This window comes from Arvicola amphibius, chromosome 4 (assembly GCF_903992535.2).
Source record: "Arvicola amphibius chromosome 4, mArvAmp1.2, whole genome shotgun sequence".
Classification (NCBI taxonomy): domain Eukaryota; kingdom Metazoa; phylum Chordata; class Mammalia; order Rodentia; family Cricetidae; genus Arvicola; species Arvicola amphibius.
This window is the reverse complement of record NC_052050.1, coordinates 53,041,560-53,069,428: the sequence shown is the minus strand read 5'-3', so window position 1 is coordinate 53,069,428 and position 27,869 is coordinate 53,041,560. Positions and strand designations below refer to the sequence as shown.

Below are 27,869 nucleotides of genomic sequence, written 5' to 3'. Positions count from 1 at the left end.
TTCAGACAACCCCAGTAAGTTCACCAGAATTCAGTTTCAGATCTCGGGGTGTCTTTGCACTGGCTCTCCAGGATGTTTTGCAGTTCACTAGGGGGTCACTCTTTTTCAGTAATCTCTGTCCATCTCTAAAGACGCTGGCTCGGATACAGGAAATGCTGGCTTTCAGAGTTGTATATTACAATGAAGACCCGGGAGCTAAGACCCGAAGTGCTTAAAACTTAACTCAGTAATCATTCTGCACCACATCCTTACAACCACCAGGTGTCACAACGTGCTTTTTAAAAAGTTGATTTCCCCCCAAAGTTTGATTCCTTACCTTTTCTCAACTCCCCAAACACAACCCCCACCACCACAGCAATTTCTCGCAATGTTTACAATGACAGTCACAAGTAATAACAATGACCTGGCCCCTCCAGAATCTCCCTTGGAGGTCTCCCTTACTGTCCTCCTTCCCTCGGATCTTTTAAACCTTTCCGAGTCCTTACTTGGGACAGAGGACACAGAGCACCTCTAGAGCGATGTGTGTTTCCTCGCAGCCCTTTCTCCACTGCAGATCAGTGAGAGGTGTGGAAAGGTGGTTTTTTTCTTTTCCTTTTTTCTTTTCTTTGCTCTAGGCTGGGTGGTTACTAAAGTCGTTGAGGGATCGAGGTGGGGAGGGGAGTGGTGTCCAGAGCCAAGGATTGCTGCCAGGGGTGCGTGCGAATGTGTGTGCGCGTGTGTGTGTGTGTGTGTGTGTGTGTGTGTGTGTGTGTGTGTGTGTGTGAGAGAGAGAGAGAGAGAGAGAGAGAGAGAGAGAGAGAGAGAGAGAGAGAGAGAGAGACCTTTATTCATACTTCCTACTAAGTTAGGCACATTTGGTCCCTGGATGTGGCGCTTTATCTGAGCTGTTATCCCATTCCAGTTTCTGAGGATCGGGAGTGAGACCAAGATCATCATCATCCCGGGGCTGGTGTTGCCGGGCTAGGCTCTTGCTACTGTCCCCACTACTCTCAGGTGCTACCAAGTAAGCGTCTCACTGCCCCTGAGGTATCATGGATACTCCAGGCCTCACCATTGAAGCCGATCACAGCCTCAAGCTCCAGTTCAGCCACGTCGGTCTCGGGTAAAATTTGTTCTTCCATCGTGGAGAATTTCAGCTTATTGATTCCTCAACTTCAGGGTGCAGCGTCTACTGGTCGTTATGGTAACTGGCGTACGCATGCGTGCTATGTTTACGCTCGAGCAGAACGCCAGCCCGCTGAGTTCAAATTGATTTACCCTTTTGCAAATGTAGGAAAGGGCTTCCTTCTTATTTTTTTCATTCATTCTAGAAATTTAGGTGGTAGGTGAACACTAAATATGTAGAATGAATTCCCTCGTCTCCCGTGCAAAAGTCAGCGACTTTTGTCTTAACTATAAAATTAAGCCCCTTATGATGATTCTTAAAAATAATTGAGCACAGAGAATTGCCTCTGATGAGTGGTCTGTTACAAAAAAATCGTGGACTTGATAGTACCTTGTAAAAGAAAAATTTTAAAAAGACTTTAAAAGTTTTAGAATCGTATGCAACTATTTTTATGTATGTAAGTATATATGTTGCTTTTATGTATATTTCCTGCTTCAAACGTCCAAGTGCTGGGCTTTCAGGTGCGAGCTATCACACCGGGCTTGTTTTGTTGTTTTTCAATCAGAAAAAAAAATGCGAAGAACTTCGAGAGCAGGGGTCTTGATCGCTTCCATTCCTGGGAAAAGGTTTTGAGTCTGTTCAATAATGTAACCATTTTCCTTGCGTCCAGCAGTTCATGTGAATTAACGAAAATCGATTGTTTCAATCCACTGTCCCCCCACCCCCTTCCCCAGGGTGAGTTTTGGTTGGCGTTGTTCTGAGGTTCCTGACACACGTTTCATTTAGCAAACTCTGGGCTCGGGTCGCGCACCTTCCGAACTGCGGGGAATGAGCCGCGCGGGCCGCCGTAGTCAGCTGGTGCGAGCAGGAAGTGTCCCAGCTGCTGGCCGAGACTGCACCATGGCCCCGGACCCCTGGTGAGTTGCTTGTGCTGGCTGTAGTTCGTGGTAGGACTTGGGGGTGGAAGTGGCTCCCAGGGACTCGCACAGACCCTGGCCATCGTTGAACTTGAGGCTGGCGGCTTTTAGGGATGAGCAAAGCGGGTGAGGATCCTCCCCTGCTGTGGGGACTCAGCCACATCCCGCCTCCCCGGTGCTAACTCGGCCGTCAGAGCGGGAGACAGTAACCTGGAGGAGCTAAGACTTGAACAGAATCGAGTGTTTCCTCCACCTTCTGTGGGGACTTCTCGCCCGTCCTGCTTGTGCAGACTCCCCTGGGTCCTGTAAAAGTGAAGTAGAAACCCTTTAGTGGGATGTCCCTTCCTTCACCCATCAACCCCCCAAAAGGGAAGAAACCGAGGTTCAGACTCCATGGTCACTAGCTAGTTAGTGGTTAGCCAGGCATAGGTGTTATGGGCTCTTCACAAAAAGATTTGTAGTAATCTGGGATGGAAATTTGCACTTGTGGTAGGCATTTTACCCTTTCCTGCGTCAGTATCCTGAAGACTTATGTCAGCAAGAATTAGTGCAGAAATCAGCACCCGATAAGGGCCGTTTATTCAGCAGTGAAACTCCAAAGACAGAATGATGAAAAATATCCTTGTCCAAGGAACACATTGCTATACAGTCTTGACCTTCCTGTTTCATAATTTATACTATTATATTTCGATAAAGTTCTTGTTGGAGAATATGCCTTATGTTGGTGTTTCTGGTACAGTTTATGATTGTTCGATGGTAGACAATTTTGAATATTAGGAGAGCGGCTCCCAAGGTCAGAGTTAGAGTTACCTAGGGATCTAGGCTGTTTGGGCTAGTTGCTGAAATTTTCCTTGGGTTTTGTTTGTTTGTTTTGTTTTGTTTCCATTGTCTCAGATAGCCCAGGCCGACCTTAAGTTTCTGATCGGTTACTTCAGTTCCCTAAGTGGTGTGATTGCATGCTGCCACCATGCCCAGCCAATTGCTGAATATAACACTTCTTCTTTTTTTCCCCCATCAAGTTTCAACAATTGTCCACATCCCTGGTAGAAAATTTAGAGACTACTGAGTATCATCTGCAGGAAAGAAAATAAATAGCATCTTTATCATTTGGAAACAACCAATGTTAACTTTTCCCCAATGCATTTCTTGTTTGAATCTTTATTTGCATGTATTTTACACAACAGGGAGCATCTCTCCATATCATTAACTCGTCTTAAAAACGTGATTTTTTTCCATGCGTATCAGTACATCATCTGAACGTTCATGACTTATTTCAGCTTTAGCTCAGTGGTCGAGCTTACCACACGCAAGGCCTTGGGCTTGGTCCCCAGTGAGACAAGAAAGCTTTCAACTGTCGAATGAGAAAGCCACGGAGTCAAACAATGGAGGCTAACAGTAAAAGAGTTCAAACGCTTCAGTGTTTGGGGTGCAATTCTCCTGTAAGTTTGATCTGGACCAGGCTCTGAAGAAACTAACCTCCACTCATCTGTCCTGTTTAAATGTACCCTCCTACTAGGACTACCACTTGGCCAGACATGCTTTCTTCCATTCGTCTTTGCTTGTGCCATGTGCCTTCCACGGTGTTTAGATTTTGCTCCTCCTTCCCGTACGGACATCTGCTTGAGTCTGAAGTCAGCCCAAGATGTCCTCTTGTGGCCCAGCCCTTCTGAGCACCTCTGACATCAGTAATCTCTCCCATCCCCTAACCCTGGAGGTACTTGATTTAGGTCTTGCATTTGACAGGATTTTGTTACGGATTTTATATGTTTGATCTGTGTTTGCTGAGACTGACTGAAGCCCCTGTCTTCATAACTGGTAGTGTGGAGGCAAGCAAGTAAAATGGAGGGCGTCTGGGACTTGGGCTATTTTCTTTATTACCTCCACTTTAAAAAGATTATGTATGTTAACATATATAAATATGTATATTAACCACCTGGTCTTTTTCATACACACCTATACCCGAATGTACTGAATGATGCATATTGATGTATGAGTCTGGGGTTAGGAGTGGCGCTGCCTCTGAGGTGCTTGTGAAGTTCACAACATAAGGTTCTCTGTGTAGGACCTGGAGCCACATCCCCAGTCCAAGCTAGATGCTTTTTTTCCCCTGATGCTGGTGATAGGGCCTAGTGCCTTGCACAAATGCTTCTCGCTGAGCTATGCCTTTAATCACCTTTTAAAATTTGAGACAGTTCACAAAGTTACCTAAGCTGCCTCAAGTAGACTAACCTTGAAGTTAAGACTCTTGTATCTCAGCCTCAAGAAGCTGGGATAATGGGCATGTCCAGTACTGAAATATTTTAAAGAAATAAATTATTTCTTCTCTTATGCATAAAACTGGGACATTAGGGCAAACAACAGTTTTCAGTATTTTGCAGTGGACAGTCCTGGAAAATGCATTGTTCTCATGAGCACAAGAGTCCCTGCTTCTCAGGAGCCGACGGGTACAAGAGATGAGATGTATGTGCACACATGTGTTTTCTGAAAATTAGAAAGTGAAAATGCTATAATCAGGAAAACTCTGGGTGCTAGTAGGAGTTTATTTGAATTTTGTTTTTTGGGGGCAAGGTTTCTCTGTGTAGCCCTGGCTTTGTGGGCCAGGCTGACCTCTAACTCACTGAGATCCGCTTGCCTCTGCCTCCTGAGTGCTGGGATTAAAGGCGTGTGCCACCACTGCCCAGAAATCTTTTTTTTTAAAAAGATGTTTATTTTTATTTGAAGTGTACGGGTGTTTTGTCTTCATGTATGTCTGTGCCTCATGCTTGTCTGGTACCCTAGAGGCTAGAAGAGGGCACGATACACTTGTAGACGGCCTTGTGGGTGCTCGAAGCAAACCCAGGTTCCCTGGGAGAGCTGCAGTGCTCTAAACCCCTGGGCCGTCTCTCCAGCCCCCACACTGTTGAGTGGCAAGTGGAAGGCCCGTGTTCTGAGAGAACTGTGGTGGGGTTAGGAGGTAGCCAGGCTTCCACGTTCCCTGGAGCATTTTGCTGCAGATACACAGTTCCTGCTGTCCCTGCTGTGTGAGTTTGGTTGTCAGTTCTCACCTTGCCTCAGTGTCTCCTTCTCTGATCCAGCACCTCCTTGTCACTGTGTTCCTTTATCTTCCATGTTTCATAGCGCAGATCAAATCAGCATCCGATCAACCATATATTTATTGTCTGCCCTTCTCCTTTCACTGGAATGCTCATTTAAAAACAGGAACTCTGTCCATTTCGTTTATTGCTCTTTCGAATTGACAGTGCCAGGAACAATGTTTTGTTTAGCATAAGCCCTTGTGTTGCAGGCCTGCAATCCTAGCATTCAGGATTAAGGAAGGGAAGGCAGGAGAATTATGAGTTCAAGGCTAGCCTGGGTTAGTAGAGAGATCCTGTTAAAACAAAAACAGTAAACCCCCAAAACAAAACAACCCGAACCAAATAACATCAAGCCAAAAGTACAAATGCAAATGTTTTATCATGTGCATAATAGTAAAGTCCTTGAAAGCCCAGATTCTGGGACCAAGCACCCTTGGTTGCTGCTCTCCTTTGTCCCCTCTGAGCAAGTCAGCTCTGCCTCTTTTCTTTGTACCTGGTTTCTTCCTATCTACGTGGAGGAGGCCATGTTCCCTGCTCCACAGTGTTCTTGTGTGGATTAACCGAGTTGTCATTAGTGAAGCTTTCTGAATGGTGCCTGGTACATAGGAAGCACCATTCAGGAATGATGGATGAAGGTCCAGGCGGGGGCGTGATGTAGGGGTGGGGAGGGGAGGGAGGGGAAGAAGACAGATGAGGGAAGGAGAGGAGGAAGGAGAGGAGAGAGAAGCCGGGAGGGAAGGGGAGGAAAGGGGGAGGGAGAAGGAAGAAGAAAGGAGGAAGAAAGAGAGGAAGAGAAGGGAAAGAAAGAAGAACGACGAAAGAGAAGAAAGACCTGGGGAGAATACATAAGGACGTAAGGAAGGAATGGGACGCAGTAAGAAATGATACAGGAAGAGTCAGGACATTCAGTGCTGTCCCTGTTCATCCTTCCATCCCCTCCCCCCTCCCTCCCTCCCTCCCTCCCTCCCTTCCTTCCTTCCTTCCTTCCTTTCAATACAGTCTCATTATGTAGCCTGGTCTTGAGCTCACAATGTAGACTAGGCTGGCCTCAAACTCATAGAGATCTGCCTGCCTCTGCAGTGCTGGGTTTAAAGGCAATACGCCACCACCATTCCCTGGCCAGGACTTTATTTAAAGAACTTTAAACCTCTTTCTCTCTGTATGACTTTGATTTCAGGTTCTCCACATATGATTCTACTTGTCAAATTGCCCAAGAAATTGCTGAGAAAATTCAACAACGAAATCAGTGCGAAAGGAGAGGTGAAAAGACACCTAAGGTGATACCACGGAAGAATTGATGTGCTCATCTTTGAAGTTTGAAAGCATTTCTAGATCTGGGGCATGCTGTGTGTGTGTTGTGTTGTGTGCACGTGTGTGCATGTGCGAGTTCATGTGTATAAATCTTTGGAGTGTGTTTTGGTATGTTGTATCTAATTTTATTTTTTTCCCCATTTGGTAAATTATGAATGACTCCTGCCCTAAGATATAAAATAGTCTACATTTCATTCACTGACTTTTCATAGAGCTGCAGTGTTGACACTGTGGCAGCTGCGGGCATCATACTCTTGGATCTGCCTGTGTGTGTGTTCATGGATGTTTGTGTGTATGTGGAAGCCAGAGGTTGACACTGGCTGTGCAGCTGCTGGGATCAAACACTAGTTCTCAGGCCTGTGCAACAAGCAGTTTACCAAGCCAAGTCCCAGCCTTGTATTTTGTTTACAATAACTCCTTATCCAGTTGTTTAGGCAAGGTAGGGAGATCTTATCCCAACAACAACAGATTAAGCAACAAACCAAAGAAATGAATGCAGGCATTTTATCACTTGCATAGTAGCCGGGTGGTGGTGGTAGCTTGTAGAACAGGGTGCTTGCCTTTAATCCGTTTTAAATCCCAGCACTCCAGAGGCAGAGGCAGGCAGCTCTCTGAGTTCAAGGCTAGCCTGGTCTACAAAGCTAGTCCAGAGCAGCTAGGGCTACACAGAGAAACCCTGTCTTAAACTCCCCCTCAAAAGATTTGCACGCCCCTTTTACATACATATAATTTGTCCTATTTTTATTTGTCTTATTTTTCATTATATTCCATTTGTCTTATTTTTTATTGTCATTTGCAATTCTATTTCTTTGTGTTTGAGTTGGGTATTGCTATGTAGCCCAGACTGGCCTAGAACTTGCTGTGTAGTTCCGGCTAATCTTAAACCATGGTCCTTCTGTCTCAGTCCCTTGAGCACTGGGATTGGAGATGTTTGACTTTCAGTGTAATCTTATGAAATATCACTGAAAAAAATTGGTGTTGTGGCTGATGATCAATAACAAGATTTTGAATAGACATATAGTGCATTTATGGATTAAGCAGGGGAGTTTTGACTTTTTTTTGGAGGGCGTGGAGCTTCTTTGAGACAGGGTTTCTCTGTGTAACCCCAGCTGTCCTGAACTTGCTCTATAGACCAGGATAGCTTCCAACTCACAGAGCTCCATCTGCCTCTGCCTCTGCCTCCTGTGGGCTGGGTTCAAAGGCGTGTGCCACCACTGCTCAACTTGACTTTTTAAATAATCCTTAGTGCTTCCTTCTTAGTCACCTTCCATTAGTATCTAGTGCGTGGTTATTGCGGGGCAAAACCAGTCTGCACATTTTTTAGGTTTTGTTGGTATTGCTATTTTTGTTTTTGTTTTTTTTAAAATGTCATTTACTTAGTTAATTAATTAATTCATAGAATCTTATGCTATCCAGGTTGGTCTGGAATTCCTTTTGTAGCTCAGGCTGGCCCTGGGATCTTTATCTTCTTGCATCTGTCTCCCAGATGCTGATATAGTAGGTGTGAGCCACCATGCCTGTCTTGATCACTGTACTGAATTCTTCTACTTTTTTGGTTTGTTGTTGTTGTTTTGAGACAGGATTTCTCATTGGACCTGGAATTTACCAATATGGGTGGGTTAGATGACTTTCAAGCCCCGTAGACCCTCCTGTCCCCACCTCAGTGCTGGGGACACCACTGCACCTGGCCTTTTACCTGGGGGCTTGGGGTTCAGACTCAGGTCTTCATGCTTGTGTGGCAAGCACTCTGCTAGCCAAGCCGTCTCCCCAGCTCTAAACTGATTCTCTGTATCTTTCCCAAGTAGATTGTTCTCTGTCTGCAATTAATATTTTAATCTCCTTTGAGCCCTTCATATTTCCTTAGTCTCGTTCCTGTAGTAAGAACGTGTAGATCACAGTTTAAGCAGACTGTAGTGTCTATTCTTAGTTGTTCTTCCTGTCTTATTTTTAATTTCCCCACACTGTATTAATCATATGTTTGTTCTCTTTTTAATCAGTAACACCATAGGCTTTCCTTTGAGGTTTTCTAGCACTAAACCATACTTGCAAGAATAAATTCTACTTTGTGGTAGCATCCTGTCCTTTTAATGCAATTCTGAGTCTGCTGATGTTTGAAAAAAAGTTTTTGTTATCCTTGAGCATGGTTGGTGTGAGGCTTTTTTTTTTTTTTTTTTTTTTTTTTTTTGTCTGTTTCCAGTTGTTTACGTCAGTGCTATGTCTGGGATTGTGTTACCGAAAGTATGAATTGGGTCTTGCATTTTTTTTCTTTGTTCTGAAAGTTTCTGTTTAATTATAACAAAGGTACTTTTGATGATAAAAGATTATTTTCTTTCTCTTCATGTTTTTTGTTTCTTTTTTTTTTGAGACAGGGTTTGCTGCGTAGCCCTGGCAAAGAATATTTTCCTATAAAATATGAAATCTTAATACTAAGTAATGATTACCTTTGACATTACAGTAAGTTTCTAGATATTCTCTTTTGGGGTGAAATTTCATTTTATGACTTGATTTAAACATTTTAAAATTACATTTCTCTGTGTGGTGTGTGTGTGTGTGTGTGTGTGTGTGTGTGTGTTAGGTGTGTGTATTTTTTTGCTATAGAGTAGGTGGGGGGGGTATCTTCCTTTGTTGCCCAGGCTGGCCCCGAGTTCCTGGATCCAAGTGGACCTGGTGCTGAAGCCTCATGTGGGGTACAGGTGTAAACTACAGCACCCAACTAGTCATTCTTTTTGCTTCTTGTTCTGTTCTTTACTCTTTAAATACATGGCAGACTGCTTCCTATCAGCTCCATGGGTGGCTCCTTTGGTTTCCTGGGGTGTTAGAACAAAGCCAAGCCTTTCCTAACTGCTTGCATTGACAGTTGCTTGACATGTGTGACCTTGCTCATCAGAGCAGGGCCTCCTGCTTCTCTCTGGGTTATACACTGCTACTTTGTTGTTTGGTCAGGCAGGCTCTCACTATGTAGCCTTGGCTGACCTTGAACTCACTGTGGACCCTGCTGGCTACCTTGTCCTAGAGATCCTTCTGTCTCCCCAGTGCTGGGATCTCACGTGTACCCCACCATGCCCAGTTAACTACTACTTTTAGCAAGCAATAGTAAAAACAGTGGCAGTCTGCCTCTCTAATATTCCTCTCATTTCCTCCGTGGTCAAATATGTTTTCATTCAGATGGGTACTTTTGTTCTTCATATTTCCAGATGTCAGGGAGGGGCTCTCCCCATCTCTTCATCTTCAGAGTCACAGACAGACATTCTCTCTGGGCTTTTAGGCTGACTGGAGACAGTTTCCTCAGTCCTAGAAGAAGAGTCATGCGTGGTTAACATTCCTCTTGTGAAAAAAGAGCATTACTTTCCAGTGGTCAGACGGGCTATAAATATACCAGAGTGTTCTGAGACCAGTCAGAATGCTAATGGGACTTGACACCTTGTCATCTGAAGCATGGTTGAGGGAACCGTGGGGTTTGCTGCTGAGTGAGGACTGAGGGAACACAGTTTCCTGCATGGCTCCAGTGTGGGTAAAACAGTATGTGGGAGTTCTGGGGACAGAATTCCAGCTGAGTATGACTGCAGGCTGACCGTTTCCACTCACTAGCTCTGTTCCTGCGTGGACCAGGTGCACCATGGGTACACGCTCCGGGTGGACAGAGCTCTGGTGGCTAGACAAGGACCCCATTGAGAACTTCACAACCCGAGGACCCCATTGAGAACTTCACAACCCGAGCCTGTCTCCCAGGCCTTCCTTCCTTAGCAGATGCTGCCTACCCCTCTGGACATTGGACTCAGGCTGTGTTCTCCTCTTTCCAGCTCACCCTGACCATCAGAACTTTGTTGAAGAACCTGAAGGTAAAGATCGACACTCTGAAGGACTTACTGCTAAGAGCTGTGTCAACCCGTCAGATGTATCCATGTAACCATGTCCGCCTTCCCTGGAGGGAGGAGAAACAATCTTATCTAAGAGAGGAAGGGATCTGGGCCATCACATTTCCCGCAGCTCAAGGAGGACTTGGTCCACACTGTTGCCTATAGTCTTGAATTCTGTTTTAAGTGTCTGTTCACGGCTTTGCAGTAACTGCGCTGGCAAGGGAAGACTCACCTAAGGAATGAATTTGTCTGGGTGTAACCTTGACAGGGCAGGGAGCTAATGCTTTCCCTCAGCTCTTTACTGCCTTGAGGATGGCTAGCCGCTACTTCAGCCGCAGGACTTCCATGATAATTCTGAATACTGATTCCCTGCTGGATTTTCCAGAGCATTTTGGTTTTCTTGAGACAGGGTCTCAGTAGCCCAAACTGGACTTGAGCTCACCTGTAGCCAAGGATGACTTGAACTTCCGCCCTCACCTCCTGAGCACTCAGATTCAGGCATACTCCAGTACACTCGGTTTCCTGAGGTGCTGGGGGTGGAACCCAGGGCCTTGTGCCTGCTAGCCAGATGCTCCACCAGCTGAGCGACACCTCAGCCCTCAGGATATTTAGTCACCTGCTTTCTGGCTGGTAACAGTAGAGGCTACATGTCTTTCCTGCTTTTAAAAAAAATCTAGCTGTAGACTACTGAGATATGGTTTGGCCGCTTCATTCTTTCAGGGACACAGACAAGTGCCCCTCGTTTGGGAGTTTTTGGGATGAAAAGTGTATTAGGAATTGATTAAAGCAGGCTGGGCCATCTTAACCTGGTGAGGTATCACGTGCTCAAGCCGCTTTTGAAGTGTGTGTGGTTGTGGTTGTACATGTCTGTGATCCCAGCACCAAAGAGACCAAAGCAAGACAGAGCATTAAAAGCCAGCCTGGACTACATAGTGATTTTGAGGCTAACCTGAGCAACATAATGAGCCACCCTACCCTACTCCACCCCCCACCTCAAAACAAACATTTTAGGAAGAAATTCACAATGGACCTGTTACCTAAACTGAGTCTTTAAACCTGGTTTATAATGAGTTGAAAACTGACCCCACGGTTGTATTTCTTTAAATTGTCTGTAATTCACGCCAAAGACCTGGTTTTTGGTGTCAGAGGAAACCACATAGCCTGGCTTTTATGTGGGAGAATGTAGGAATCCAGCTTTTTTGACAAAACAATTGAAGGTGTTTCAAAAACATGTTTTCTCCCAAATGAGCTCTTTTATGTTAGGAAGGTTGGCATGGCTTAATAGCATGCTCATCGAAATGTTTAATTATTAATCTGCTGAGGTTTCAAATAAAAGTTTAATTTTAGCAAACAATGGGGCCTTCTTTGAAACACAGCTGGAATATTCTGGTTTGTAATTTTACCCTCCATATGGTATCATTTGTTACCGCCCGCTAGTGTGTTACATAAAGAGCTTTTATTTTACCCAAGTCAACAGGTCTTAATCCATAGACCTGAGTGGGTTACAGTGGGCGGGGCTAGTTTCTCTTCTTTCAGAAGTCAGTGCTGGGGAGTTTGCACATGCATTCAAGGTACATGGAGGTACATGGACTCATTTTAGTGTAACCAAATCACATGTGTTAGAAAGGTAGTTAAATACTGTCTCATGGTACTTTTAGTTCCTGTTTGCTAACTTCATTAAGATAATTCATTCTAATTCACTATGTATATTATATATATATATATATATCACACTATAACAGTTACACACACATACACACACACGTACGACCCATAGAGCAAGAGAGATATATAACCCAAGAACTCTGATTCCTGTTAATAGCCCCTGCTACACAGTGGACAGACAGTACTAAGTGTGTAATATTTGGTTTCATTTTCCTAAACACTTTCAGTCTGGCCGTCTGTTGTAATAGACTTTTGGCTTTGTGTTCTCAGCATGACTCCCCAGACTTCCATGTTAAGCACTACCCACCAAACACACTGGCCTCATTATTTAAAACATTCAAAAAATTTATAAGAACACAAATATTGATAATTTGAAATTTCCTATGGAAAATTTAAAAAATTAAAAATAAAAACCCAACTGGATTATAAAAACTTTTAAAAATAATCTTTTCCCCACCAATTTTAAGTTTTGCTGGTAGAGAAGGTGACATTCAGGTCACACACCACACGGGGGCGCTCCTAAACCTGTTTTCAGGGAAGCCTCTTCTACTAGAAGGAAAAAGGCAGTGGTGGCTTCAATAGTATTAACAACCTTTTTGTGTTGGCTGGTTTGGGGCGGGGGATTGAACCTGGAGCCCTGGACATGCCAAGCACATGCTCTATGACTCTAGCCCCTGGCATTTCTCCAACGTCCTCCCTCTTAAACATTTTTAATAATTCAAATCTTCCTCCAAATTTAAGCAATTTCAGATGGAAGCTCTTTGGTACTAATCACTGAATATGCTTGGTTTTGGAAATATCTTTTCTTCTTTATGAAAAAGGTAACTTGACCAGGTCAACCTTGTCACCTCGTGTCATGGATACAGGTGGAGAGATTTCAACATTCCTACAGGGAGTTTAATCTTATAGAGAAGAATCCTGGATACATCAGTAACTTTCTCAGGACCCTATAGCTCGGGACACAAGAGTCAGATTCGAGCACATGACTATCTGGGTCTAGTCTGTTGTTTGAAGCTGATTTTTATTTGTGTTTTGTTTTCTTCGAGACAGGGTTTCTCTGTGGCTTTGGTGCCCGTCCTGGGACTCCCTCTGTAGCCCAGGCTCCTGGAACTCACAGAGGTCTTAGTGCTGGATTAAAGGCGTGCTGAGACACCACTGCCCGGCTTGAAGCTGAATTCTTTAGTAGAAGACATAGTCTCCTCTCCCCTGGGCCCTGGCATGCCTTTGACAACTGCTTGCTGCAGTCACAGGTCCACGGGAGCCTTCTTAAGCGCAAAGGGTGATGCAGTGTTCTGTTCACTGTGGCATATTAGTTATATCTTAAGATATTGTGATCCTTAGTTAAAAAAAAAACACAAATCATCAAAAGACTGCCTCTTTAAAATTATTTTAATTTTGTGTTTGTGTGTATATGTGTGCACAGTGCCTGAGAAAGCCGGAAAGGGTGTTGGATCCCCTAGAGTTGGAGTTGTAGGCAGTTGTGAGCTGTCTAGTGTGTGTGCAGAGACCTGAACTCATGTCCTGTACAAGGGCAGCAAATGCTCTTAACCACCAAGTCATCTCTCCAGCTGGACATGGTTGTTGGAAGGAGCAGGCTGCTTGTTCATCCTGGCCACCCGGCTAGCTTAGCCCCAAAATAACCACACAGAAATTGTATTAATTAAATTACCACTTGGCCCATTAGCTCCAGCCTCTTATTTTCTAACTCTCATGTCTTGATTTAACCCATTTTTATTGACCTGTGTATTGCCATGTGGCAGTGGCTTACCGGGGAAAATTCCCAGCGTCTATCTCTGGCAGATCCATGGCGTCTCTGACTCTGCTTTCTTCCTCCCAGAATTTAGTTCTGTCTTCTCCACCTTCCTAAGTTTTGCCCTATCAAGCCAAGGCAGTTTCTTTATTCATTAACCGATACAAGCAACACACAGAGGGGCCTCCCACATCACAGGGTGACTTTTCAAAACAGTTCTAGGAAACAAAGTTGGGTGACTTTTCTTTTGTGAGACACTGTGTAACTCTGGCTGGGTTTGCCTTGTAGATCAGACAGACCTGGAGCTCACAGAGGCCTGCCTGCCTCTAGTGAATAGCACCACACCCAGCACTGGGTGCCTGTTGGAATGTGAGCATTTGAGAGGCATGCTCCCTTACTGTGCCGCGTAACTAAGAACTGGCAGGACTTTTGTGACATGGTTTTGTCCTCCTGTATTCATAAAGTTCCCCAGAAACTACAGGAGGTACAAGATGAGGACACCTCAATTCATGAGTGCAGGCCTGAGGTGTCACATTCTTTCCTGAAAAGTGGTTTTGATGTTGTGTTTTCAAAAGGAAAGCTGTGCATTTTGACTCCGTTAGCTTGTAATTGATCAGCAAGACAGAGTCCTGTAGTCAGGATGCTCAAATCTGCTTTATACATTTCCAAAGGAGTTAATTAATCTACTCTGTAGCCCAGGCAGGCCTAAAACTTAACAGTGTAGCTCTATAGGCAAGCCCTCTACTTCTCAGCCTCGTAAGTGCCAGGATTACAGGTGTGAGCCACTGTGCGCTGCCAGTCACTTCTATTTCCAGATCTTCTTTTAGTTGCCTCACCAGGTTGCAATAATAGCTTGTGCTGTGGGAGGCATTGTGTGGATTTTATGCAGTACTAAAAATACTCTCAGTCGGCTTCTCATGGCGCTTGGCCTTTGTTAGCTTTTCAAAACCATCACCTTCACCCTTTTTATTTTTTTCTTTAATGTGTCTGTGTCTGTGTGAGTGTGTGCTAGTGCACCTGGAGGCTTCCTGACATGTGGCCTGGAGCCGAACTCAGGTCCTTTGCTAGAGCAAAGTGCTCTTCACTGCTAAGCCATCTCTCCAGACCCAGCCTTTGCCATTTTCTAGGAGAGTGAGAACAACCTCTTTTCAAAAGTATTCAGTATCAGAGGTGTTTGGTGCCTTAGGAGAGGGCCTGGGCAGATAATGTTTTAGACATCTCTTAGTGGTCCTCAACTCTGTGTTTTGGGGAAAAGGGTGGGTGGATGGGTAGATGTGATAACCACCCAAGTGACTGTGGAGTGGGGAGATGTGGAGGTTCTGGAAGCAGCACTGGGCCTGCAGTGGAGCTGAGGGTCTCCAGCACTGACTCTGTGATAGTTTCAATGGCATCTGGGAACAAGGGAAAAATAAGGACATGGTTCTTGTGTTTGGAGAAATTTTATCATTTTGTCTGTCACTAGATCTCTTTGTAGGTTTTGGTATTAAAGTCTTGTCATTTTCTCCACAGTAGTAGGTAGTTTTGTTTTGTTGTTGATTTTCTTTTTGAGCGTCCAGTCCATACATGAGTAACTGGTAGCTGCTCTCCCATGTTCCTGACTTGGAAGTCTGGCATCATGTGCTGAGGGATCAACACTGTCCCGGGGACCACACAGAGCTGAGGCAGAGGGCCAACCCTGTCCCTTGAGGCCAGAGACCAGTTCAGCCTCCATGGGCTTGAGTTTCTGTTGGGGGGGGGGTCCTGCTTGTTCGTTCCTGGCTGCTCATACCCAAAATAATCACCCATAAACTATATTATTTGCAATACTGTTTGGCCAGTTGCTTAAGTGCATTTTTAGCTAGCTCTTATATCCTAAACTAACCCATCTCCATTAATCTGTGCATTATTATGAGGTTGTGGCCCACTGGCAGAGTTTCAGCTGTCTCCGGCAGAGGCGTTTGTCTCCTGTGGCAGCTACATGGCTTCTCCCTGACTCTGCCTACTCTCTCTCTACAGCTCTGTTTGGATTTCCTGCCTGGCTTTACTCTGTTAAGCCATGGGCTGAAAGCAGCATTATTCATTAACCAATAAAAGCAACGCATTTACAGAAGACCTTCCCACACCATTTCCCCTTTTCTGTTTAAATAAAAAGGAAGGTTTTAACTTTAACATAGCAAGGTTATATGTCCCACACCAAGTTTCAATATTTCAGAGGTGGGACTAATCTGCTTTGGGAAGTTGAAGAAGTATTTTTAAGTTCCTCATGGGATCAGCCCCTCCCATCTCCTTGGGGGTCTGTTGTTTCAGTCTGCTAAAATAAAGCATAAAACAAAGAGGCAGAGTGGCTGGCTAATTGTAGTTTTCCAAGATTTAGCAGAAGTCTCCAGGGATATTCTGAATCGGCATACTAGGTTTTGTTCCTTGTCAAAACTTCATGGGATTGGAAATATTTCAGGTCTAGGAATATTTATATGTACATGATAAGACATCTTGGAAGGGAACTCAAGTGTAAGCATAAATGTGTGTTTATTTTACACGTAGCCTAGAGTTAATTTTATAGACTATTTAAAATAATTTGGTTGCTGTGAAATTCTCCACCTGTGGTATCCTGATGAAAGCGCCAAAAGCTAACGAATTTCTGAGCACTTGAGAATTTGGATTTGGGTTAGGGATGCTCCTGCTACACTGGGCGAATTGCTTTATGCCGGGCTGTAAGCAGTGGTAGGAGGCAGTGAGCAGTGCCAGCACCCTGGCGTGGAGACAGCCCAGATGTTTAGTGCCCCGCAGGTGCCGAGGAGGAAGTCCTGGTGTAGAAAGGAAAGAGTAGGGCTCTAACTTAGATAGATTGTGCTGGAAAACGGTGAGAACTGGCCCAGGGGACCCCTGTGACTCCTGTAGGTAAGGTGTCTTCAGTTACTGATCAGCAGACCCAGTCACCAGCTCATGCTGCTCTCCACATTGGGGTGAATGGCTCATTCTGAGCATTGTTTTAAATCTGTAACTTGTGTCTGTTATTTTTCAGAACATACCTTTAGAGGGCTTATTATTATTATTATTAATTATAAAAAATATTTTTGGGGGGTCTGGAGAGATTGCTTGGCTGTTAAGAGCATTGGCTGCTCTTCCAGAGTTCCTGTTTAATTCCCAGCAAACACATGGTGGCTCACAGCAGTCTATAATGGGATCTGATGCCCTTTTCTGGCCTGCAGGTATTAAATGCAGATAGAACACCATATACATAAAATAGTCTTAAAAATATTTTCTACGAATACACTTCTTGTTATTTTATTTTTTTTTTAACCAAGAACTTTCTCTCTCACAATGCCATCCTGTCCCATCTCATTTTCAACACAAACAATGTGAATGGCTGGAGTTTCTCATCCTAGACTGTCTGTCTGTCTGTCTGTCTTTCTGTCTGTCTATCTATCTAATTAAAAATGAATATGAAATTCTTCAGGTCATAAATGGACTACTTTGTGGTGTATTCCTGGATCTTTCATTTCTTTTGACCGCGTTCCCCATGGTCGTGCACATGCATACAGATAAAAGGAAAAGCCAGCAACAGTTCAGATGGTATTCAATCCTTATTGCACCTTGAGTTGCCAGTTCTTTTTCCTTAGGGAAGTTTTTTTTTACAGCTTTCTGAAATATTTTCTGCACACCCACACCCCCCCCCCACAGGCATGCATGCGCAGACACATACACATGCTTGCATGCACGCACACGCGCACTCCTCAGCCTGATCTTTATGAGACCTCTATCCACTGGTTAGCTTGCTGCTGCCTCTCTCCTCCCCTCCATTTTGGTTGAGCACTGTGCATTTTGGAGCTTATGCCATGTAAAGTCATTCCCTTGTGCCCTTGTAAGTACCTAAAATTGTCAGTTACACCATCATCTCTCCATAAGCAGCGTCCTGAAATCATCTCTGCCTGAAATCATCACATGGATGCCTTAGTTCCTTATTGGTGGGTACTTAGGACGCTTCCAGAATCTGTCTAAATAGTTTTGCAGTGAACTGTGCTCTCAAGTCCGTGCATCTGCGTGGTTGGGAATATCACTGTAGGTTTGGTTCATAGAAGGCAGCCTGGCAGTCGGTTAAACCTGTTTGCATTTCCCTCAGGAATGGAGGCAAGTACCAACTTCCTGCGTCCTCTCCAGAGTTGTCATTTTCCCAGTCTGGTAGGTCAGGATGTGTCTTAGAGTTTGTGTTTCTTTTACTCACATGCAGCTTTCCACCCGAGCTTTCAGCGTCTCCTTTCTTTGCTGTATTATGTCCTTTGCTTACCTTTTGCCATTAGTCATTTTATTTTTCAGAGACTTCAACTTTATCTAATTGGACCAGGGAGATGGCTCAGTGAACAAAGTGCTTTGCTGTGCAAGCGTGGGGACAGGGACTTGAGTCCCGACCTCCAGCCCTCACATGAAAACTTGCCACAATTTAGTCGGTCAGCGAGCTCTGGATTCAATGAGAGGACCTGTCTCAGAAATAAAGTGGAGTGCAACAGAGAAGGGCACCCAAGGCAGACTTCCGGTTTCCCCATGCCCATGAACTGTTGATGCAGGCATATCTCACACACACACACACACACACACACACGTTTATACACACATGTATACATACACTTATATACATACATGCAGCACATGTACACACACGTATATATACACACACATTTAATGTAGTCACAACTTCTGGGTTTTTCTTCATTATTTGTAGGTTTTCATTCTTGCCTGGAAAGATTTTTCAAACTCAAGATTATTAAAATATTCTTCTGTTTGAATTCCAGAACCATTTGAATTTGTGCATAATTTTAACACTGGGTTTATGTTCAGCGTATGTCCAGTGTTTGTCTTCTTGGGTGGTTGGATACTGAAATCTCTACCAAATGGGAGGCTGACAGGGTAGCTGAGCAGAGCGTGTAGGCAAGGCTCGCTCTATCGGGACTCAGCTCACAGCCCTACAATGCAGAATTCCCGTTTTGTCTCGTTCTCTGTGATTCTCATCACCGCTTCTGTCTTCCCCCTGCCCTAGCACCCGAGGAACTTTGTTTAAATTGAATAAGAGTTTTCTGCTTTACTGGCAGTTTATCCATAATTTGAAAAGACATAGATACTTGTTCTTGATTGGCCCTTTTTATTAAAGAAGAGGAATATTTGAGGTTTCTGTTTCTTAGTTACAGTTGCTACTTCATGATTTCCAAGATGGGGTACTTGGTGACTGCCGCCACCGTCAGTGGAAAATGGAAAAGTAATGGTAGTGATTTGACCCGAGGAAGTGTGGCATGCCGGCATGTTGAGAGAATTCATTTATCATTATTATTTTTTAATATGTAAAGTGACTATGACTCCAAGACTTAGGTTTAGATTTATGATTTTCCTAATAACTCTGCTACTGAGGGAGATTTTTTTTGGGGGGGGGGCAGGATTTGTTTACTGTTCCTGTTAGCTAGCCAGCACTTTTCTGTACAAAATTAACAGTTGAATTTGTAGATCCCTGAACCATGCATTTCCCTCTCAGGCAACCGTCATTATAATCCTTGCTTCTGTCAAAACTTCTGGAGCCTGAACACAATGTTTTGTAACCCCTTTAAAATGTTTTATTACATTTATTTATTTGTGCATGTGTTATATGCCTGTGTGGGCACACTCATACCGTGGTGTGCCTGTGGCAGTTAGAGGCCTGTGTGGGCACACTCATACCGTGGTGTGCCTGTGGCAGTTAGAGGCCTTGAAGGGGTCAGTTCTCGTCTTCTACCATATGGGCACCAGGGATCAAACGCAGGTCCTTAGACTTGGTGGCAAGCACCCTTTCCTGGTGAGCCATCTTGTGATCACTTTGTAAAAACAAGAGAATCTTTAATCTGAAGCATCCATCTCTCGTGTTTACTGCTGTTGCTAGAACTGGTGTCAGTGGCCAGTCCTGCTTCATAATGCCAGCCATTCAGCCGTTTGGTTATTTAAAAAACAAACAAACAAAAAAACCCCAAAATGAAACAAACAAACAAAAAAACCAATGAAAGTCAGACACAACAGATTTAGAGTGACTTGTTTTCCTCTTATGTCTGAGGTCAGACAGAACCTTTCAAAACTGTTTGTTGGCTTCCTGGACCCTGAAATGTGGTGGAGTTTTCTTTCACATTTCTTTGCTTTTTTTTTTTTTTTTTTTTTTTTTTTTTGGTGTGAGTGTACATGTGTGGTTATGCACATACATGGATGTGGAGGCCAGAGGTCGGCGTCGAGCATCTTTCTCTATCGCCTCCCACTCTTCTTTTGAGAGAGGCCTCTCAGTGAACTCCAAGTTTTTGTATTTGGCTAGACCAGCTGGCCAAGGAGTTCTGGGGTCTTCCCGTCTTCACTCCTACTTCCCACCAGTGCTCTGGTTACAGGTGCACACTGCCATGCTCGTAGATGTTGGGAATCCAAGCTGCTTGCAGGGCAGGCAGTTCCCCCACTGAGCCATCGTTTCAGCTCCATTTCTGAGAACACACAGGAAAGAAACTCAGCATCTAATATGTTTCTAGAAAGGTAGTGTAAAAGCCTTGGCTGTTCACAGTTCACAACTGTGTAATCTCTGCACTCCAGAAGCTGATCAGGAGTTGGAGACTAGCTTGGGCTACATAGTAAACTCTGTTGCAGAAAGACAAAAAGGAATTTTGGATTTAGGGGTGAGGGTGTGGCTCAGCAGTAAATCCAATGGTTCTGGGTTCAAGTCCCAGTACTAAAATCCTACCAAAGGATGTAAGTGATGTTGAGTTCCATATAAACAGCCGTGACCAGGGACCGTCCCAGTGGATACAGCACTTGTCCTGCACACCTGGAGACCTGAGCTGGATCCCTGGAACCCATGTAAACGTAGAGGAGAGAACCAACCCCAAAGTTGTCCTCTGACCTTTACATACTCTGTGACTTGAACCCCTCTCCTTCCTGTCACACACAAGTACCACCCACACAATCACTGACACCCACATTCACACATACCAACAAAGGAGCAGCTGGCTCCAAAGGTGAAACTCTGCCCTCTGCTCCCCTAGTCTGCCACATTTACTAGAATAACACATGAAATACAACTCATTTGTAGTTCCCCACAAAGATCCATAGTACTTTTAACTAATGAGCGGACCGAAACAGCTTTTACAGGACACTGTGGCATCCCAGCAGCCTTCATGAAGCCTCTGTCGGAGCTATTGCGTACGATGGGCGCCCCCCCCCCCCCTGCTTCCAAACCTTAGGTCTCAGGGAGGGTGTTTGGGGTTTGGTTCTGCACCACCAGAGTCAGACTCGGAGGCCTCGCTCCTACTGGGCAAGCCTCCTTCTGGCCCACCTGAGGGTACTGATGAGTGTGCAAACATGTCCATGAACACCTGTAGCTTAAGCCTAGGGACTCCAGCAGCCACATTGCCCTGGCCCTGGTTGGCTGCTCACTGGCAAAAGAAATAAAAAACAAAACATAAAGCTTTACCTAGTGTGCTTTTCAGTGAAAGCACTGTCAGTGTTTATGCTCCATCTGCAGTGGTACAGTCTTTCCCTGCAGGACGGAAGTCAGGAAAAGAAAACAGCCTCTTCCCCGGGTGGTTGTGGGTGGAGCCTTAGTGACTGCAGGTGACTTGAAGAGTTAATAAAGTCTTGGGGAAAGTGAGCTAAGCCACCCACTGTTGGACCTTAACAACCATCTGCAGAACACAACTGGAGGGGGATCGAAGACAGAACCTGCTGGATGACCTTGTCACCCGAGAACGGCTGCTCCTGGCATCGTTTAAGAATGAGGGTGCAGAGCCAGATCTGATCAGGTAGGACGCTTTTCTTTACAGGGACACCCCAGCCCTGAAGACTCACGTAGAGTTGCTACAGCTGTTTTCTGCACGGTTTCCATTTTGTGTAAAAAATCTGCTCGTTTACAGTGTCTGACTGTATTTTCCTACTGAGTTTAGTTTTCATTAATTTTCCAGATTTAGCAAGCTCTGGGTGTTCAGCTGAAGCTCATGCTAGGTGGGGCGTTCTTATGGAGAATACGGTCAGAAATTTCCTTTCGCAGTTGTTGAATTTCTGGCTTGTAAACGCCCGAAGCTGCCACAGTTTGGTTGGCTTGTTGAAAATGGTGTCCTGGTGAGACGAGGGCGAGGCCACAGAGGTTCCTGGGCTGCTTCTCCATGTTCTCTGCCAGCCAGTGATTGGCTCTGCATATAGCGGACAGCTGCCCTGAATTCAGCCTCCCTTACTGGGGCTAACCATGGAGAAATTGTTACATCTTTAGCACTGTCCTCTCCCTGCTTCTGGAAGTTCAGGCCGGGAACATCCTAGAAGGAAACAAGCCCAGAAGAGAAAGTCTCCTTTTCTGTCCTTTAGCAGTGGCTGGAGGTCAGGGGGATCAGCTTTGTACTTAGGTCTTAGGAATGATGTAGCTTCCCAAGGGCCACACTGCCAGGCCCCACCTCAGACTTCACTCCTAGTGCAGCTGGTTGGGGTGGGTGGTCCCCGGTGATTGTCATAAACATCTAGGCTTGCAAACAACTGTGTTAGGATTTGCTGGGGGGAGGGGCAGAAGTTCATTCCTGTTGGTCCCGTGCTTCTCAGGAGCAGGCAAGCCCAGGTGTCAGAAAGCATTTACAAAATGTACGAAGCCAGGTGAAGTCAAGTTGGTTTTGTGACGAATGAAAGCTTGGGTTAGGGAACGCTGAGTGGTGTCCTGGGCAAGGTTTCCAAAAGGAGGCAAAAACTCACTCGTGGGGCCAGCTTTCTGAGGCCCCTCAGAGCTCTCTGGCAGTATTCAGTCCTGTGATACAAGGGGGTGAAGTGATGCAGATGTTGATCCAGATTGGTGATCCAAGACAGGTAAGCAGAGGAACTCAAGGTGAGAAGAAATGGCTTCTTCCAGTAAGAACTTCACCGTGAGGAAGAGAAGAAATAGGTCAGGCGTAGTCTCTCACTCCTGTAATCTTGGCATTTATGAGACCGAGGTCATTGCTGGGATTAGTAGGCCAGTTTGGACCACAGAGTGAGACACTGTCTCAATAAGAAGTTAATAGAGGCAGTTGGTGGGAGAAGTCTTTCGTGGAGGATGGTGGCCAAGGGGAGAGAGCCTTCCCCCATGTGATCACGGTGGACATGGTCATGGGGGTAGTGATCCTTACCATTTGGGAGGCTGCAAGCTCCAGACTGTAGTGACTGTTCTCCATTGACTGTCATTTGATGATGCCAAGGGGTGTCCAGTAGAATGAGAACCTTTGTGCTTTGGGTTTTATCCTTTCTGTTCCGTCTTGTCTTCTAGTTCTACGCATGCAGTCTGTGTGTCTCTGCGTCTCTTTGTTTCTGCCTCTCTGCTTCTCCGTGTCTCAGAATCTCTGTGTCCCTGTATCTCTTATCTGTTTCAGAGCATGAGTGTCAGCACCTTAGTTAACATTCAGAATCACAGCTCCAGCTTGGGGACTAGTGTCTGCTTTCACAGGGTCTTGCACAATTTGAACACTACTGCTCTGTGCCGCCCTCTCCCCCGATTTTTCTGAGCCAGGATCTGGCTGTAGTCCTAGAAGACCCGGAACTCTGTGTAGATCAGGCTGGACTCCTTCCTGCCTCCTTTAGGGCTGGTATTAAACACATGTGCCACCATATCTAATAAATAGCTTTGTATCATTTGTTCATAACTAGCACTTGGCAATAGAGCCACCCAAAAGGCTCACCAAAAACAGGCAGAGAAAGGAAGAGGGGGGAGTGCAGCTGTCTGCCATGCGCTCACCGAGGTCTAGATGTCAGCGAGCCTGGGGAAGCTCCGCGAGGTGTCTAGTAGGCGGCGGCTTAGACCTCTGCCTCCTGTCAGAGTGAAGCGATGCCCCACGCGTTGCTCTGTTCTCTCTCTAGGCACAGACACTGCTAGCTCAGTGCAGTGCCACCTTTCAGAAGGAGCGGGAAGGGTAGTCAGGTCTAAAGTCAGTCTGCTGGAGAGGTTGGATTTTAGACATAAATTTTTTAAAAAGATTTATTTAGCCAGGTGGTTGTGGCACGTGCACACTTTTAATCCCAGCCCCTGGGAGGCAGAGACAGGCAGATCTCTGTGAGTTTGAGGCCAACTTGGTCTACAAAGTGAGTTCCAGGATAGCCAGGGCTGTTACTCAAAGGAATCCTGTTTCACCCCCCAAATTATTTTTACCATTTTATTTAAAAATTTGATTTTTATCATTTTTTAATGTGTACATGTATCTGTGGATATATGCACGTGAGTGCAGGTGCTTTTAGAGGCCAGAGGCATCAGATCCTGCTGGACCTGAAGTTAATGATGGCTTTAGGTCACCCAGTGTGGGTGCTAGAGACCAGACTCCAGTCCTCTGCAAGAGCAGTATAAGATCGGAACCTCTGAGCCATCTCTCCAGCCCCTAGATATCAAATTGTAACTTTTACATACTATAAAGAGCTGGACCGGGCAGCTTACTAGTCCCTCAGTCATCTGGGGTTCAAACTCATTGATTTTTATCTGGACCTGTGTTCTGCTCATTTTTATTATTGTTAGGTCCAGGCGGGGTGACTGCCAGTAAGAGGTCTGCAGACAGCGAAATGTCTATAAAGAAGATGCCATCACTGGAGCAGCGTGTCTCCATCGGGTTAGGGGACCGTCTGTCTCACCTGTCACAGGCTTCACTTCTCAGTGACCTGGCCTTCCCAGCCAGCCTTTTCCATATGCTGTCCCTGCTAATCACCCTCCTGACTGTCCCTTCCAGGACCCAGTATGCTGCCTCTGGTCTTATTCCTTAACAGACACTTCAATTAGTTCCAGCTAGGGGATCGGTGTTGAGTAGTAGCTTAGCTTCTGTGTATATGTTAATCAAAGCTTCCTTAGCTTCCAGGATTTAAACCAAAGCAGACGAATTGTTAGGAGAATTTTAGGGAACTTGGCAGGTTCAGAGCAAAGGTAGTTTTGGTTTTGGTTGGAGGCCTGAGGACCTTTTAATTCCTGTCATTAGGACTGCCTCCTGTTGGTCCTGTGCATTAAGGTTGATCCACCAGGATCTAAAGTAGTTACATACTAGTTTATTGGTAAATGGTTGGGGTGACTTGGCCCAGAGACCAGACCAAGAAGAAACTGAAACAACAATAAATGACCTCTTGAGGTTGCAGCATTTAAAGTCACTGGCTGAACTTATCTCTGTTTTTTCTGGGTTGAGTCAAGAGTAATGCATGCACACACAGCTTTCATACAGTAAGCTCCCAGAGAAGTTGTATTGGAAAAGTACACAAGCACTGTCAAGAAGTGGTGGCTGAGGGGTGGCGGCCCATTTCACAGAGCATGACCCCTGGCTTGTGTAAGAAATCAGTGTGGCAAACAGGTGCCAATTACCATGAAAATGTAAAATCATTGCAGGTGAAGAAACAAAGGAAAGAGAATGGTAGATTAGAAAGTGAATTTTAGTTCCTTAGTAAATTATTGTTGGGCTGGGGTTAGTTAGCTCCATTGTGCCCATCTTAACAGGATTATATCTCTGTGTGTCCGTTCAAAAAGTGCAAGTCTTGTGGACAGTATGGGGAAGTCCACCCAGCAAGAAAACACATACTAGATCAAAGCTGCTCCACAATATGATTAGGGAAGTGCCTGGAACTGACTCCCAGGCAGGGAGATGGCACCACTGCTGCTGTGGAAGCCTTAAGGTATGCAGCTAGTGAAGGGATGCCTAAGCCGAAGTCCCCCCTGCGACCCCCTTTCCCTCCTTCCCCCTCCCCCCCCCCCCCCCCCCCCCCCCCCCCCCGCCTCCCACTGCCCCCCACTGCTGTGTGCTTTGTGAAGCCCCTGGCCCTCATTCCCAGGAGTCTCCTACCGCGTCTCCTCCTTCCTCCTCTTCACAGGCAGGGCTTATTAAGGAGAGAAGCATATTGTCAACCGTCAATTTGGATTAACACTTCCATTAAGCAGACATTAATTTGCGGATCACATAATTGAATGTGTAGCCATCATGTGACACAATCTTCATTTTTGCCCTGCAGATTGCCCATCATTATTCCAGAGCAGTAAGCCTGGCTCTAAATAAGCAATGGTTGGCTAATTTAGGTATTTGGACAGTTGTTAGAGAAGCCTCTGTGTAACAATGTCCCTTGGAAGACGATAAGCCATGACACCGCTTCGGACTTGAAAGCCCGCTGCCCTTTGCATCTGGAGCATTGCTGAGCTTCGCAATTAGCTAGAGCTTTGTAAAGCGAAAGGAGAATCACGGCATCCTCCACTGCGCCATGACATTCTCTGAGATTATGCGATTAACTGCTGTGGGTGGCTAATTGGCCGAGCTTAAACCTTCACACCACCAACCATATAGAGGATTATGGGGAAGAGGAAGTTATTCAGGGGTTTGTGTTGGTTGTTTTATGTTTGGAAGGGGATGCTTACAAGATGGCTGCCTTCTAGAATCAAAAGGCGATGGTAAGAAAATGTCACATTTTCTGGGAGTACAAGCACCTTAATTTTAAACATACTTTTCTCTTGAGCTACTAAAAATTTATGGACCATATAGTATGTATTCTATCATTGTGTGGGCAGCCCAACTATGCACAAGAAAAATCACATTAAATCTTAATTAAAAATATAACCTCTCTTGCAGGGCATAATGGCACATGCCTGTAGTCCCAACTACTCAGGAGACTGAGGCAGGAGGATTGCTGGAGTCCAGGAGTTCTGGGCTGAGTTTGTTATTGCCAATCAAGTGTCTACGCTAAGTTTGGCATCATTATGGTAACCTCCTGGTAGTGAGGGACCCCAGATTGCACAAGGAGGGGTGAATCTGCCCAGATTGAAAAAATACACCCTCTCTCATTTTAAATTATGGAATGTCTTTTATCAGCTTAATGGTTTGTAAAAGAAAATTGTCCCCGATAGTACATGGATTTCTTAAGGAATCATGCATTTATGCTTGATAGTAGTGGTGTTAACTCATGAGCAGAAACTCAGACCAGAAACTCTCCTGTTAGTAGGAAGTTGCTAAGGAATATGCAGTCACTTCATTAGTTGGTTCATTATGTAAACCGAATATTTATCCCTTATATTTATGTCCAGAAATATGGTAGCCACCTAGCTTTTCTGGAAGGATGTGCTGACCTCGGCGAAGCTTTGCTTTTCTCTGTTTAAGTAAACGCAGGGTGGTCAAGCCAAGGGGGCACGGAAGGCAGCTAAGAACATTGAGACAGCGTAATCAATGGTGGGAAAGGATGCAAGAATGCCGTGTTAAAGCACACAACGCTTAGTGCGTGTCCTGTGCCGTCTGGGGAAGAGGCAGCCTGAAGCCAGCACAGACAGAGAGCACCTACTTTCTGTAGCTTAGTGGGGTATAGTTCAGTGAGTTGTCCCCCTTGCGGACCCATACAGTGACATGACACCTACCATGGTAGGAAATTAAAAGTCCACAGTAGAGGGAACTCAGCAGAAAAGCACATTGTCCTTTGTGTGAGTGGGGAGCCTGGTGAGCCAGCGAGGCCGCAGGTTCAGCGCTCATCGTTGGTCTTCTTTTCTTAACAAGTGTGCATTTTCTCTCTTGATGGAGATTGTAAGTATCCTGATGACAGGGACCAAAGACGACACAGTGCTTAAAGAGTTTCTGCTGAGTGAAAGAATACCTCTCTACTCCCCATGTGTCCCCAAAGACCGATCCTAGAGTTGGGTATACAGCAGGCGCACTTTAATGTAGCTAAATTTCCTTGATTGAAAAGCCAATCCAGGTGTGATAGAATGCTTTGGGAACTGAACGGCTGGGAATGTCAAAAGTGTTCCCACACAAGTTTTCTTCCTATCCTGTCAGCTTGTTTAGTCAGACAGTGACGGAGAGGCCCAGGCCACCTCTCACAGGGCTGTGCTGCTGTAACACCAGGTCTCCGTGTACCCTGGGAATGGAGTAGAGAGAGAACGTGGAGTCATGGAGTACTAAACACCTCTTGGATGATTTGTCCTGCAAAGATCTTACACTCTGCCCATTGGCCAGAGGTGATCACATGGCTCTAGCTTTCCTGTGAGGGACGCTGAGGACTATAATGCCTATGGATGCTCCATAAGGTACTGAACTGGGTTTGGAGGAAGTATGGACTTGGTCCGTGACTCCCTGGTTATTTTGAGGAATGGGAGATAAATGCAGTCTTGCTACTTTTCCAGTCAGCACCCAGGAGGTTCCACTAGCAGATCTAAGTTCCAGAGCCACTCTAGCAAGCCAGCACAGGACTGGTGCAGAAACTGACACACTGTGGACTAGGGAA

The 27,869-nt window shown here is 45.3% G+C and overlaps 2 protein-coding genes across 2 annotated transcripts in view; one reads left to right on the top strand and one right to left on the bottom strand.

Moving 5' to 3' along the window:
* Cfap52 (cilia and flagella associated protein 52) overlaps window positions 1-1,121 on the bottom strand; it is a 45,096-nt gene extending 43,975 nt beyond the window's left edge. Inside the window, exon 1 of the mRNA XM_038327383.1 lies at window positions 1,052-1,121. Coding sequence (XP_038183311.1) covers window positions 1,052-1,121 — 70 coding nt within the window. The remainder of the gene's footprint in view (window positions 1-1,051) is intronic.
* An 837-nt stretch (window positions 1,122-1,958) lies between these two features.
* Window positions 1,959-27,869, top strand: part of Stx8 (syntaxin 8) — a 245,541-nt gene continuing 219,630 nt past the window's right edge. Inside the window, exons 1-4 of the mRNA XM_038326921.2 lie at window positions 1,959-2,022; window positions 6,274-6,373; window positions 10,208-10,302; window positions 21,335-21,445. Coding sequence (XP_038182849.1) covers window positions 2,006-2,022; window positions 6,274-6,373; window positions 10,208-10,302; window positions 21,335-21,445 — 323 coding nt within the window. The 5' untranslated portion in view covers window positions 1,959-2,005. The remainder of the gene's footprint in view (window positions 2,023-6,273; window positions 6,374-10,207; window positions 10,303-21,334; window positions 21,446-27,869) is intronic.